The sequence below is a fragment of the Hypomesus transpacificus genome, chromosome 17 (assembly GCF_021917145.1).
Source record: "Hypomesus transpacificus isolate Combined female chromosome 17, fHypTra1, whole genome shotgun sequence".
In the NCBI taxonomy this organism is placed as follows: domain Eukaryota; kingdom Metazoa; phylum Chordata; class Actinopteri; order Osmeriformes; family Osmeridae; genus Hypomesus; species Hypomesus transpacificus.
In genome coordinates this window covers 14,753,204-14,768,846 of record NC_061076.1, presented here as the reverse complement: position 1 = coordinate 14,768,846, position 15,643 = coordinate 14,753,204, and the positions used below count along the sequence as shown (strand labels likewise).

Below are 15,643 nucleotides of genomic sequence, written 5' to 3'. Positions count from 1 at the left end.
TTCCTGTGATTAGCAGACAGCAGGTTGATTGGCATGTCGGGCCCCGCGAAGAATACTGGTAAACAACCAACTAACAGCCTAACATAACACAAGTCTTTCGGTGTAGGTCGCTACACTATTTTTGTACTTTAACTAATAAGATTCCTTGATGAGATGCCTTATCAATTTATTAACGTTACAAAAGATTAACCCTGCAGTCAGATAGCTACCCTGTTTGCTACTGTACAATGCCTGTTCGAAATTTCAGAGTAAAGCTAGCCATGATCTAGTTGTTGATTGTAGATAATAATGGGAATATGTTTATGATTGAGATTGGACTCAAATGTGGGTAATTGGATGTGTAAACCTACATGTTATTTTTGCTTAGTGTTCACTTCAAACATTAAAAGAAAGGGTGAGATAGCAGACTTCTTCAAAAAGCTGAGCAAACAGGATCAGGTGGAAATAGACCCCAGTCCTTGCACCACCCCAACACCTCAGAGGAGCATACTAGTAAGTCAGACTAGTTTAGTCTGTGTTTGTAGGCCACACATGTAAACCTACACAAAAGTTTTTCCCCAGATTAAGCCTCACTTTAAAATGTTGGTTGTTGATTCAGGTTGTGAGTATACACTAAAAGTTATGTTTTAATATAAAAGAAGTGGACCCCCTGAAGTAGCCCTGGCCACCCTTTGGCCACCCCATATATAAAAGTCTGGGTCCGCTACTGACTACTAGGATACAAAACCTCATATAGGCCAGTAGTCCCACAGCTGGGGCGTCTTAAAAAGTCCACTTGTAACAGCAGCAGGTTAGACCCATCAGTGCTTCCAACAGGCACACACTCCCATACACAAGACAACAGGGTTCTGCTTGGGCTCACTCAACCATGATTTTATTTATTTGTTTGTGGAAAACCACAATGACAAAATACATTAGTCAACCTTGTACCCATGGCATAACTATGTAGACTAGAGAACACAGGAGAAAATACAAGGCCTTTCTCAGCTGGGATTCCACTACCTTCATCACTTCACAAATCAAACTGCTCAATCTTTAAACTGTATATACAAGATATGGTTTATTTCAACACTGCCGCTCTCATTTTTGGCAACTTAGTTTTCAAATATTCTCCATTCCATAAACTTTGTTGAAGATTCTAAGTTGTCATTATACACGGGCGCCCTCTGCTGGTCATTCCACTATATTCTGCATTCCAATTGGTCACCATGACTGTTTTATTGAGGGGATTAATTCCAGTGTGGAGAAGTGAGTAGATAGAACAGAGTCTATGACATTATTTTATAATAATATTGTTACAATTAGGGGGTAAACACCATTGTGCCGAATTCTACAGCACCACAGTTTCCATGGGAAAAGTTTAAAGTATTCTTCTGGTGGGTGACTACATATCCATGTAGCATATTCTCTTGTTCAAGACATCCTCTGTACTGCCTTGAACACACAATGCCCCAATTACTGGATTATAATCCTGGTACAAATTGTCCAGCCCTTTTGATAAATCCTGTTCATCACTAATCTGTAATCTATGTGGGTGTTGCCTGTTGCATTAGACATTTACATTTAGTCATTTTATCCAGAAAGATTTACAGTAAGTACAGGGACATTCCCCCCGAGGCAAGTAGGGTGAAGTGCCTTGCCCAAGGACACAACATCATGTGGCACCGCGGGGAATCGATCCAGCAACCTTCTGATTACTAGCCCGACTCCCTCACCGCTCAGCCATCTGACAACCCCAGCATTTCCCCCAGAGCGTTTCCCTCCACCAGTGTCAACAAAAATATCTTTCTGGAGGTACTCTGAGTGACCCCACAACTATAGTTAAACAAATCCCAACAACACACACATTGACAGACACTCAAACATATGTACAGATATAATATTCCTCAAATATTCTTATCCAAACAGAATAATTAGACCATTCTAGGGGTGTAACATCATGTCATCAAACATCAAAGCAAGCATAAATCATTTAAAAGAAAACAACAGTACCATTAGATCATAAGAGAAGGTCCAGCTAAAGAAGGATCCTTTTGAGTTGCTAGTTTCAGTCACTTCTAAATCTTTCAGTCAGAAAGTGTCCCGCCATCCCAGGTGGGACCTCCATGTATTTGGCAACACTTCAGTAAGAGGCAGACTTGGCAGGAGGGTGGAGGATACATGACCAATAAAAACAAAATGGAGTTTTCTCTATGAACCACAGTAAATGATACGGAACATGGCACTCATGTGGATGTGTATGTGTGTACGTCAAAGCAAGTCATAAGTTGTGTTTAAGCATAACTTGAGGGGACATGAGTGTACGTGTGTGTTCAGGTTTTTAGATCCATATTGGCAGAGGTATGTGTTTTCATTTCAATAAAATGTGACCTTACTTTGTAACAGATCACTTCCACTGTAAATATCAACTCCTTCCATGAGTGTTTGAATGAACTGTACACAGCCACACGTGTATGCAATGAAATGGAACAGCCAAAGAACAAATTTAGAACAATTTAAAAACAGCACTGTTGAGTCGATACAATACATCTCACTCTTTAAGTTCTGCCACAGTTTAGACCCCTACCCCGACCTCACACACACACACACACCTCTCTCTGTAAAACAATTTAATCCTGTCTTTCTCCATTCACCCCCCAGGGGTCAACCACTGTGTGTGTGAGTTTAGGTAGAGTGTGTACGAGCGTCCCTCTAGAACTCGTCGTCGGAGCTGAGCAGCAGGGTCTTCTCTGTGTCTCCGCGCGTGCTGAGGGTGCTGTGGCTGCGGGAGAGCGCCGGGCCGCCGCGCTGCTCCAGGGTGGACTGCTGGGTGTACTGCTGGTAGGCTGGAGAGAAGTTATGGATGGCGTCCTGGACCATGTCCCCCGGGTTCATGGTCTCCTTCAGGCTGCTGGAGATGCTCTTCATGGGGGCGCAGCGCCCTGGGGGGGAGGAGTGTGGGGGAGAGGGGTGTGATGGAGGGAGGGGTGTGATGGAGGGAGGGGTGAGGAAGGGGGGGTGTTGGAGCAAGGGAGGGAGGCAGGGAGGACAGGGAGTGAGGGAAGGAGGGAGAGGTGTGAGTAGAGCCCGTGGAGAGGATGAAAGATGGATAAGGGAGAGAGAGAAAGATATCAGGAGAAGCAGTGAGTGCATGGAGTTAACACAATCAACAGAATGTGCAGGACTGCCACATACAGCACACTGCCAGTGAACACCATCTACATGAAACAAACACTGATGCAACACAAATGTAACCTTCTAACACTGGAGGAGACGACACACATTCAAGATGAATGAGAGTTACAACACTGTATGACCGGCATCACAGACACAGAATGTCACAAGCTGTGGCCGGGCCAGCCCTGACACAGCTAGGGATAGACCTACCGTACTGTCCATAGATAGGAAACGGGCCTTTTAGTGCAGCGGAGAGAGGAGGGAGGGAGGGGATGAGAGAAAGGGATGGGGTAGGTGGGAGGTTGAAATAAGGATGATGGTTTAACAAAAGAGGGAATATCAAAGCGTATCCAGTTGATTTTAAAGATGGAGAAGGTTTTAACATAAAAAGGTTCCAAGGGGACAGGAGATGAGAGAAAAAGGGGAGGAGAAGTAAGATAAGAAGCAGAAGAAAAGAGAGAGAGAACAGGTCAGTGAAAAAAAGTCAATGACACGTTTGAATAAAATAATTGAACATTTAGACCAGAACACCAAGATTATGACTACGGCAAATCTTAGAATTCCCTTGAGTGAATGCAGGGTTTCCCGCAGCACTTTACAGTTAAGGCGGGCGCCTAAGCAACACGCGCCTGCCGCCTTAACTACGTTGTAACATTTTTTATCTGCTGATGAGGAGTGAGCGTGTGTCAGTATAGATTATATATATATATATATATATACATACACACACACACACACACTGCTCAAAAAAAAAGGAACACTAAAATAACACACCTAGATCTGAATGAATTAAATAATCTCATTAAATACTTTCTTTGATTCCATGGATAATTGATTTAGGAAAATAAGACGCATTTTCTATAAACCGCACCCCACCAGAATAGGAGCTTTGTGTTTGTAAATCTGAGTATAAACCGCACTGGAATATATGCCGCACTTGATACAGGAACAATAATACCAAGCAATGCATGAGTATAGGCGATCTTACTGCATTACACACTTTGGTTGTGGATAGTATGTCCAGAAAGAAAGTGAAGTCACTCATTTAGTGGCAAAATCCATTGCTGTGTCTCCAAAATTCTTTTAGATATCGTATAAATTTAGCTAGCTTGCAAATCCTGAGGATAGCCTACCGAAGATGAATTAGCCAATGTCGTTAGCTAGCGATGCTAGCTAATGTTAGTTTGCTAGCTGTATATAACATTTCACTGGGTCTTGCAGCTGTTTGATTTACTGAAATTATTATGAAATGTTATGTTCTACTAGCCATTTGCCTACTTCAGCAAGTCACCAAGGCCTGATAGTGTAACTGAGACGACACAGTAAATAATTACTCTTTCAAGTGAAAAGCCCCCGTTCAAGTGTTGAGCGTTAAATTAGCTGCACGGTCTGTAGAGATCTTGGGACAAAGCCACTTTTTGTTCTAATCCCGGGCTGTAAACCGCTTCAAAATATAAGCCGTACAACCACTAGCAAAACTGTAAAATAGGGGTACAAACCGCGGCTTTATGTTAGTGTGTTTGTATTTGTATGTATGTGTGTGTATATGTATGTGTATGTGTGTGTGCCTGCCTCACCATTGGAGTCCAGCCTCTTGTCCATGTAGACCTTGTAAGTGAAGGCGTAGCGAAGGGCCACGGCTGCGAAGAACATCTCGATGCAGATGATGAAGTTCTGGTAACCAGCAGCAACCGTGCCCTCGCCCACCGACACCTCGGCAGAGTTGATCTGAGGGATGGCACCACACTTCTCCAGGATGGCCAGGAGCATGCCTGGGGAGGGGGGGGGGGGAGGGACAGAGGGAAGGGAGAGCAGGTAGAACGGGGAGAGGGAGCAAGCGAGCAAAAGCAGAGGGAGATGTAAGGATTCACATTTTGAATCTTAAACAATGAGTTTTCTCAACAATTGTTGAGAAAAGTCAGCATTTGGCTCATACCCTGATACCCATGGTTTGCATGTGTACATATTGTCTGCATTGCACGTGGGCAGTGATAAAAAGAGATATGGAGAGAGAGAGTTGCTCACCCTGCCAGAAGGAGAGGAAGATGACAGACTTGACCATGAAGAACTTGAGCATGGGGCTGTAGGGGACGAGCAGGTCGCGGGTGGCGAAGTAGAAGAGGAAGAGAGCGTAGAGGGACAGGCTGACCGAGACGTTGTAGATGATGGTCACGTACAGGTAACCACCTGACACACTGGGGGGAGCGGGGGGGGGGGACATTAGCATCAGGTACAGGTTCTGTAAAAAATCATGTGTCATTCCACATTTAATTATTTCTAAATTGGTTCAGGCATTGTGCTAAATTATTCTGATTATTCTGAAGCAGACAATATCAATTATCAGCTATATAATCAGGAACTGATTTGCAGTGGTGACATATAATAATATATTGATATCTTTACACACACACACAGACAAAAACAGTAAGGTCCAAAAGTTTGAAACCACTTGTCAAGATACATCCATTTTGCGTTTGTTTCTAAAAGTAATAGAAATGTTTTCATAACCAAGGATCATATCAGCTTAACAATCTCTCCCCCCCCCCCCTTGCTTTAATAACAGAGTGCACTCTGGCCTCTACAAGTTTGTGCAAAAACCTGATGATCCCAGCTTGATATGACATGTTCCAAAGAGCTTCTGTTGATGTCACGGAATGCTTGGCTTTTTCAGTCTCCAATTGCCCCATTAAATGTTCAATGTGGCCTCCGACTTTTGGACTGTACCGTAATAGAAATAAACGCATCACCCTGCTTCTCCTCAACAAGCACACTTTCCTAACTAAAGCGTATTGAGTCGTGTCTGAGGTTGACCACTGGAGGGAGTGGCACAGCTCCACTCACTTGAAGTCTCCGTCTCTGTACTTCCCAAAGGCCTGCAGGATGACTGTGATCATGGCCATCAGGGGCTTGACCACACAGAACTGGAGGGTGGCCTGAGGGAGGGAAGGAGGGGGGGGGGGGGGGGGGGGGAGTGTAATAGGGAAAGTAGAGTTCAAGTACACAACTAAATTCCATCCCCCCGCCTTCTCTGATATTTGTGTTTACGGAGGGGCGGTAAAACAGCTGAAACGAGAGAGCTGGGACGTTTGGTTCGAACCTGTTTGCAGAAGCGGAGGAAGCCAATGGAGTAGGTCCTTCCCCAGAGACAACAGGTGCCGTACACACAGCTGGACCTGCAGGGGAGGGCGAGACAGACAGAGTAGCAGAGAGAGGAAAGATCAAGAGGGGAAGAGAGAGAGAGGAAGAGGAGCAGAGAGGAAAGAGAAAAAGAGAGGATAGAGAGGGAGAGAAAGGAAAGAGGCGAGAGAGCAGAGGTACAGAGAGAGAGACAGTGACAGTAAATGTGTGTGCAAAAGATACGTAGATAGAAGCCGGGAGAAAGAGAGATAGATAGAGAGATAAAATGGAGACTTACTCAATGGGCTTTCCTCTGATCTCAGCCATGATGGCACTCTCCCCTCCCAGGTACTCATAACACAGGCTGAGGAAGTTGTAGATCACAAACGCTGCAAAGGAACACACCAGTGGCGATTTCTTTAAGACTGCAAGGGAAGCTCAGCTTCCCCTAACATTTAAAACAATTCATGGTCAAATATTTACTGTTGTGTTAACATTTTAAATGCGTTAGAACATGTTCTTATCGAAGACGAGTTCGTTCAGAATCACCTACATTAGCTGATTAGCTGGTCAACTGACTGATTTCCTTATCATACACTCCCGTAGCGCAACAGTGCATTTCCCTGTTGAAGCTCAGCTTCCATGGACTTCAATAGGGCTGTTTTGAACAGTTTTTTTCAGTGCCTCGAAACTATACGGTCATTGGATAAATGCTGCAATTATGTCCCGCCCTGGACGCTCAGCGTCTCTGGGGGTGAATGGAGGAGTGGGCTGGCCTGGACGCTGGGCTTCTGCGTGATGATTGGAGGGTCTGTCGCAAGACTGCATCTCATTTTGATTGACAGTGATTTTGTACTATAAAAAGTCACCGAAGCTATTTAAGCTCAGTTTCCCATAACATTCAAAATTATTAATGGTCAAATATTTACGATAGTGTTAACATTTTAAATGCGTCAGAACATGTTCATATCGAAGACGAGTTCGTTCAGAATCAGCTACGTAGGCCTATATTAGCAGGTCGATTGACTGATTTCCTTCTCATACATTCCTGTAGTGCAACAGTGCATTTCCCTGTTGAAGCTCAGCTTCCATGACTTCAATGGGGCTGCTTTGAACAGTTATTTTCAGTGCTTCGAAACTATACGGTATTTGGATTAAATGCTGCGATTATATCCTGCCCTGGACGCTCAGCGTCTCCGGGGGTGAATGGAGGGGTGGGCTTGCCTGGACTTGCTGGGCTTCTGCGTGATGATTGGAGGGTCTGTTGCAAGACATCTCCTTTTGATTGACAGTGATTTTGTACTATAAAAGTCGCCGAAGCTATTCAAGCTCAGTTCCATAACGGATTTTGCATCTGTAGTTGAAAAACAAACTGCTGAAACCTATTTCTTAGTATTTGCTTGGCGAAATTGCTAGCCAATTTTTTCTCATACATACACACAATTATAGGCTACATCACATTCAGTTCATTTAACCTAATGCCATTATTTCCTTCGTGTTTAATATTTTCTCGTTAGATCGTTCGTTCATTCATTCGTTAATTCATTCATACAGTAGGCTAGTGTCGTTCTAGGGGTGAACTGAAAATGTATATGATATAGGCCGAAAATGAGCTTCCTCTATTTGAAAGACCTGAAGCTGCCACTGGCTTGTCATGACGTTGTAGTATTTGACTTTAGGCAACTATCGCACTGTGTTAACGTTCAATCACCATGGTAACATGATGACACATTGAAGATGTCATAAATGCATTCAATGTTTATAAATGACAAGCATTCGATTGATATTCAGATCCATGAACACATCATATGAGAAGGTAAGACCTCGATCCTAAATTAAACATGTAAGCTAATTTAAAACATTTGTTTTAAAACAATGTACTTTGAATATAATTGAAAAACAATCATATCTGCGCTGATAAATACATCATATGAAGGTAACATCTCGATCCAAAATGAAACATGTAAGCTACTTTAAAACATTTGTTTCAAATATACTTTGAATATATTTGAAAAACAATCATATTTGCGCTCATAAACACATCATATGAAGGTTGGATTTAGATCCAAAATTAAATATGTAGGTTAAGCTACTTAAAAAAATACAAATAAAATCAACTTTGAATATTTTTGAGGGTGGCCGCGGCCACGCAAGAACCTCGCAAACCTCGGTCAAAAGATGGCCAAATTCATGTTTGCGTCTATTGGGGGATAGCCAAACAATAATTAGGATATTGAAAACCTTTTGACAATGTTGGCCTTTTAGTCTAAACATAGCAGATTTACAAACTGTCTCTTTCCAGTTTGGCCTCCAATCCAGACCATTGTTCTACGTCATAATGAATAGAATGTTTAGATGAGCGCAGTGACGTCCGATATTTTCTCAACACAGTAGCACAGTTATTTGTATGCATCTTTTATGATATATCTAATTTTCAATTGATTGTGAATGTAGAAAAGGAACAATGAATCCTGAGACAAAAAAAGACAAGGTAGGTCAACCTTTCAACACCGATTATTAAAACAGTAAACTGATATGGCTGTCCTGATGGTTTGTGGAATGAACTGTAGTTTGATTGTTTCACAGAAGAAGCCTTCTGAAAGAGACCTTGAGGCAGATAAAAAAGCCACAGTGAGTCCAACTTTCATCATAAAAACCTATTATTGCGATTATTCTTTATTCGCCACACAATTACATATTAACACATATTATATTGAGTGTTGAGGGTGACAATGCAAGTCACTTAATTATCTCAATTTTGTCAAAGGCCACTGGGGAAAGCCTTTCAAATGAGCTTGGTGCCAAAGGAGACATCAAGCAGACTTCAAGTCAATCTTCCAAGACGGTGGGCAAACCTCAGAGGAAGACCTACGCCTGTGTCCTGAAAGAGGCCGCAGGGGGCTGGGAGAAGATGGCCAGACGGACCTGTCTGATGACCGAGGAAAAGCATCAAGACGTCCTCAGGTCAGCTGAGGCTGAGAAGCCCACTGCCAGAGAGAGGAATCTGGCCAGGGAGGTTGAGAAGATGAAGGTGGAGAGGATCACCTTCAAGAACACAATGCAGAAACTTCACCAGAAGCTCCTGACTGAAGTGAAAGCTCGTGTTCGAGCAGAAGAAGCTCTGGTTAGGGCTCGGACCACCCCGCTTCGCCGCGCCACCGCCAAGATGGAGGCAGAAAGAACCGCCAGCCTCTCAACAGCAAACTTGGTGGACCTCCAAAGGGCCCGACAGGATCTGGAGGATGGTTTGACCTCTCACCTCAGAGCCTGGGAGAAGGAGAGGGAGGAGCTGACATCTCAGAGGAACCAGGCGGTCGAAGCCTTGAAGTTGTCTGAGCAGGGCCTCACTGTGGCCACAGCCAAGCTGCTGGAGGTGGGAAACATGGCCCCCAAACCAGTTCAGCTTGGGGGAGAGTTCCAGACGGAGCTCTCTAGCCTCAGAGCTGAAATCTGGGCGGCCCAATCTGCCAGAAAGACGGCTGATGCTAAATGCAGCATGACCAGGGCGAACCTCATCACGCTGGAGAGGAACCTTCGGGCAGAAATTGCAGAGAAGGATGGGAAGATCCTCGTCCTGTCCAGTGACAAGAAGGAGGCCCTCCAAGTGTCGCAGAAGGCAGAACAGGACCTGGAGGCTTTTAAAGCCAATCTGATGAAGATGGCCGGTGTCATGACCAGACTGCAAGTCAACTTGAGGGAGAAGGACAAGCGCTGCCATGATCTGGAGAAGGCCCTGGACCAAGTTCAGGATGAATCCCGTCACATCAGAAAGGAGCTGATTAGTAAATGTGCAGAGATGGAGGCCCGAGAGAAACAGGCTGCAGACACAGCAGAGGAGTGGCTGTCTCTACAGAAACAGGCTGATCAATCAGCAGCAGACCTGAAGGCTCTGCAGAAACAGGCTGAGCAATCAGCAGCAGACCTGAAGGCTCTGCAGAAAGTGGCTGAGCAATCAGCAGCAGACCTGGAGGAGGCTCTGCAGAAACAGGCTGAAACGAGGTGCCAGTCTCAGGAGACCCAAACTGAGGTAGTCCAGTCGTGTCCAGGGCCTACACTAATTTTTTTTTTTGCCCATAGATACAAGCCTTCTAATATGTCCTGTAATGCATATTGGAGTGTAAACCCTGCATGTTCCCTTGTGTACTGGGGTAGATGTGTTGACACTTTGTGTTTTTCAGAAATGTTTCGGCAAAAAGAAAAAGAAGGGTGGCTGCTTTGGCCGCATGATGTTCTGGAGAAAATCCCAGCATGCATAGGGGGATGTTAACACCTTCATCCACCACCCTCGCCTCCTCCCCCCCTACAACCCTCCTCCACCACAAACCACCATCCTCTCTACCCTCCTCCACCACAAACCACCATCCTCTCTACCCTCCTCCACCACAACAACCATCATCTCTACCCTCCATCACAAACCACCATCATCTCAACCCTTCTCTATTACAAACCACTATCATCTCCACCTTCCTCCACCCCAAACCACCATGACCCTTACTGTGCACACACACGCAAGCACATACCTCATCCCTACCACCATCCACCCATCTGACCTTATCCAAACACAAACACACACATATCCTTATGTGCCCTAACACCCTAACACTTGATACATGGCATCATCCATATCAACATTCTTGCATGCTGAATAGCTCAATAAAAGATGCCTCCCAAAACTTGGGGTCTTGCTTCTTCCTTCCTCATGATAGTGGCGTAAGCCTTTGTACAAGGGATGAAACTGACCTAATAGATAAACGTTCCATGGAATCACATGACATGGAATGTGTTCTAGACTGATAGTTACAAAGCTCTGTGTGTGTGTGTGTTTATTTGAGGCATGTCCACATTGCCTTGAGTGGCTGCTGGTGTCGGGTTGTTTGCTTTTGTGAGCACACTCCCTCTCTCTCTCCTGCTCGTACTACCGGGACCTCTCCCCCACTGGCCCCTGCAGGGTCGGTGGTGACCTCCGCCCCTCTCGTTGCTTTTTGTCATTGTGTTGTCTAAATATTATTGACGTAAGACTGTCAATAACATTTGACCCTCATCCCCCAGGTCCCTCTCCACGCCGTCGCCCTCAACCTCTCCCTCAACTGCATCGCCGCGGTGACCGACACCGACCTCGCCGCCTACCCTCGCCTACGCTCGCCTGAGCACCCTGCGTCTCTACGGCAACCGCCTCCGGAGCGTGGCGGGGAGGGCGTTCAGTTCACTTTCGTTCAGCTTCTATGCACCCCTTCCGCCCCGTTTTGCTGGTGTTGACCCCACGATTGTCATTGTATAATTCGCACTGTGTTTTTGACCCTTTACTTCAAAAAGTCAGATTTACATAACGGTCTGGCTAAAACCTTTAGCCAGGCTAGCAATTTTACAGTTCACAGCAGGATCCACACTGGAGAGAAGCTGTGACTTCTGTGATGAATCCTGAGACAGGCATGTCAATGAAGAACTCACAGTAGGACCCACACAGAAGAGAAGATCTAAAAACACACATTGACTATTTATGTCCAACAAATTACATATTGAAAACTGTATGGCATATATATGATAGTAAAAACAAGGGGGTAAAATTGTCCCAGCAGTCACCACCTGATAGAACTTCTGTATGACGCACAGCTGGAAGAACTACTGGCCTGCAACTACTGGGACAGTACATGAACTGCAACTGAAGTGTTGAGATACACAACTCTGTATCCCAACTGTGAATGATTTTGTGAGGCCAAACTTGCCTCCAAAAGAGGCCATTGCATGAAATTGCGAGGTTCATTAGGCAAAATACATTGAATGATGGAGAATAAAACATTGTGGTCTTTGGTCAAATTGAAAATAAAGTAAAATCATCCGTGGCAGTTGTTTGTCGCTTGAATTTTGCAATCTCTGACCTTGCCTGAGACGTCAAACAATAGGTGTTGCAACAAAATTGGTGACAACAAACATAACAATGGGTTAGCACATTTGTTCGTACTAAAATCACAAAACTCTTAACATACACTTGACACAAGTCTGTGGATACAGAATGCAGAATGCATTGAATGACAAAAAATTGTTTGTGTTAAAATCATTGTAGTTGGGTCAATCCTGTTAACCGGTGCCTTTTGGACCTGGTAACTTCTGAAAACAAAATTATTTATTTTTCATGTTTTTAACATTTAATCAGGAAAGAGATATGTTTAACTGTTTGGAAAACATATTGGCCAAGCTCATGCACTTAAATCCTATAATAATGGGCATTTCGTTCAGACATGGACCATTACATTATTCCACCCTGTTAATACATATGAATAACAATCACAAAGTTTAAAAAAATGTAAAGGCATAACAATATTTACCTTTTCTTGTCCATTATATGTCCCTTGTTGCAATTACATGACAAATATTGTATGCAACTTATTATGTTACTACATTTTCTAACAATATTTCCACCCTGTTAGCTGTACACACCTAACAGGGGGGAATTTTGTTAACTATGTTAGCCCTAGCTCTGTGAGTGATCATGATCTAGCTAGCATGAGACCCTACATGTATACAGCCTTTTAATTCTTATATAAAACCATATTTGAAATTAAAAAAATGTTATTTATTTTCTTAACAAAGTAGCCTAACAGGGTGGAAATTTAAGGTTGTGACGAACAGGTTGACATTATGAAACTTGGAAAAAAGATGAATCTGAAAGTTCATACTAACTTCAGTTGGCCAAGTTGAATTCCTGACACAGGAAATGATATAATTTCATGAACTTTGTGTCATGGGAAGTGTAGGCTATTTTCTTAAGAGGGAAAAACTACAACCTAACAGGGTGGAACTTTTTTGGGGGGACACAAAGTAAATCCCCCCAAATAGGGTTTAATTTTTTTTTTTTTATAAAAAATATGTCTAAGTAGAAAGATTTTAACTTGGTCTACAACATAATGAGCAAATAATTTGAATATTTTATTATTTAATGACTGATATTTATTGTAAGAGTTGATCATTTGTGATGGGGACATGGCAAAACATGGCAAAATTAACATGTGTACAAAATACAAAAGTGGTTAAAATACAAACTAATTGTCTTAAAGACACTTTTTGGTTATTTATATGATAAGGAAGACCTACACCTATAATTAAAGCCTTTTAGAATAAACATTTGTAACATTTTACAGCAATTATGAAGTAGGATTTCCTGGGGACATTAAAAGGCACCGGTTAACAGGATTGAACCAGTTACATTTTGTGAGCCAGCATACTCCTGCCAGAGCATTTCGCTATCGAGGGTATAGTTTTTGACCCTTTACCTCAAAAGTCAGATTTACATAACGGTGTGGCGGCTGCGAGGATCACAATGTAGACTTACAATATAAATTGGTGTGTGAGTGTTGCCTATGAATATAATTCCCAGCAAAGAATACATTCTCAATTATTTGTCAGTGAGTAGGCCTACATGAGCATCTGTTGCATAATCGCACATTACATCGCTGACCCATTACGATAGGACTGAGAAGTGTATCATCAGACCCTAAACTAAATAGTCCGTGGTGCAGCACAGGCTACTGCTGCCATTTATTGGTAGATTGTGGTAATGCACGCAACCAAACTTCCATATAACGAGTGGAATACATCGTTTTCAAAAAGTGCAGTGATACATACACGTCCCGTCGCAGCAATTTAAAATGTTCTAAAAAAGGTGTTTTGTGTTGGCCTCAGAGACATGCATACCAGAACATGACATCGAGACATGTTATCATTCTTCATATTGAATTTACATTCACTCAAAGAAGCCTGACTCACCTTCTGAAGAGTATGACTTTACCTTCGTTCATCCAGCTTCATAGACAGAACCCAGTGACATGGTTTTAAAAACACTTTATTGAGTAAATATCTGAGGATGGGCAGTATTTTTGTAAATCTCACAAAACATCTTAGTTGGTAAATACTCAAAAGAGCCAGCCTGTATGTGTTGGGCGTCTGGTTTTGGAGAGAGGCCCTCTTACTGGATGATATCCGTTCCTTTATAAATAGTATTTCGCTATTTTTAATTATACCTTTTTATTGATATTAATATAATCGTGTTTATAGTTTCACACATGCAACAGGACGAGGTCTGTCTTTAGATAAGGGAGGGGGGCTCTAACTGCTGCTCCCAAGGTTTCTGCATTTTTTTTTGATTCGTTATATTTTTTTTGTCTTCCTTGAGGTTTTTGGTTGGTTGAGGGGAAGTTCTATGGCCGTATGTGAAGCCCTCGGTGACATATTGCTTGTAAAAAGGGCAATACAAATAAATGTGATTTGAATTTGATGATCAGTTGTCCAATGCCTACTGATCTCTTACATTTGCAAGTAAAGAGTCAAGACACTGGATGGTTCTGAAACAAAAGGGTTTATCGTCCTATTTACCAGATGATTGCCTGATAACTGGGCAGTTTACACCCTTCTCTCCTACCTCACTGGAGGATGAAGACTGAAACAGAGATGTGTTAAACGTAGGGCTGGGAAGTAGGCCTATATACTCAGATTTAGGTCATCACAGTATAAATCTGTAGCACTGATGGTAACGGTAGGCTATACAACACAACATATATGTTTTTCTTAAAAAATGTTGTCCATTTGTTTCAATAGACTACAATCTGCCCCGGCCATAATCTGCTGCCCTCACATTCATTCCTCTGGGCCCACACTCCTCCTTCACATCTGGGTCCCCCTGAAATACACACAAGCATCACATGAAAGCATGAAGGAAACATTAGTCCCAAAGCAAATAGGCCATATTACATTCACCTGGTTTCCTTTGATGTAGAAATCTTCTGGAGAAATAATCTCCAATACTTGGGTGAATATCGTGTATCATTGTAATGCATCATTGTAAATGTATGTTGGGCACTGTCGGGACACAGCAGGATATGTGAATACAAACAATTCATTTTGGGAATTACATGTATGTTATTTACCCATGAAACAGTCCACATATAATGTATCTAAGTTCAGAGTATAACCTTTTGAAATTCCCTTTGCCCTTCAGCATGTACATGTTTCTCTGTGTTTGTGCTTTGTACTTATGCCACCCAAGAAGAAGAAAGGGAACTTTTTCATTAAGCAGAGTGTTAGTCAGGCATATTAACTAGTCACACAAACAAACTAGCAGTGATAGTGACCAGGCTTCCAAATGCAGATTCTACTGTGGAAAATAGTATTAACTGGTGATAGTATATGTGACCCAGGATATAGTTACAGCTAAACCCGGCTTCTGTAAAACGAACACATGTCTCTTTTACCATGTCTAATGATATAGCCTATACTTTTGAAGAAAACCAAATACTATGAAGAGGAGTTGTATGCCAAATGCGTTTTGTCAGTGTTTTGTGTTTCTCCAGTGAAAATAAACCTGAGAAACAAACACCTC

At 42.9% G+C, this 15,643-nt stretch overlaps 2 protein-coding genes across 3 annotated transcripts in view; both read right to left on the bottom strand.

Moving 5' to 3' along the window:
• The window catches only part of LOC124479268 (zinc finger protein 658B-like), a 375,953-nt gene that overhangs the window by 33,802 nt on the left and 326,508 nt on the right, over positions 1–15,643 (bottom strand). The window lies entirely within an intron of this gene.
• Positions 1,734–14,978, bottom strand: LOC124479316 (transmembrane protein 184B-like). Of its 2 annotated transcripts, none has more exons than XM_047038028.1 (7): positions 14,900–14,978; positions 6,572–6,662; positions 6,254–6,329; positions 5,998–6,089; positions 5,182–5,351; positions 4,734–4,928; positions 1,734–2,921 (listed from the first exon to the last, which is right to left on the bottom strand). In XM_047038028.1, exons 1-7 carry the CDS (start codon positions 14,961–14,963, stop codon positions 2,692–2,694), a joined length of 918 nt encoding a protein of 305 aa, XP_046893984.1. In that variant the 5' UTR covers positions 14,964–14,978; the 3' UTR covers positions 1,734–2,691. The 2 variants fall into 2 exon arrangements, with proteins under 2 accessions (XP_046893984.1, XP_046893985.1); XM_047038029.1 differs by lacking the exon at positions 14,900–14,978 and adding an exon at positions 6,827–6,933.

Bases quoted from the DNA above. Each gene is read 5' to 3' on its own strand.
- LOC124479316 (XM_047038028.1), bottom strand. From the start codon at position 14,963: ATGCTTGTGTGTATTTCAGGGGGACCCAGATGTGAAGGAGGAGTGTGG. The intron at 6,663-14,899 runs GTGAGGGCAGCA...GTTCCTTTGCAG, and splicing joins GTGGGCCCAGAGGAATGAAT to CGTTTGTGATCTACAACTTC. The intron at 6,330-6,571 runs GTAAGTCTCCAT...CCTCCCCTGCAG, and splicing joins ATCAGAGGAAAGCCCATTGA to GTCCAGCTGTGTGTACGGCA.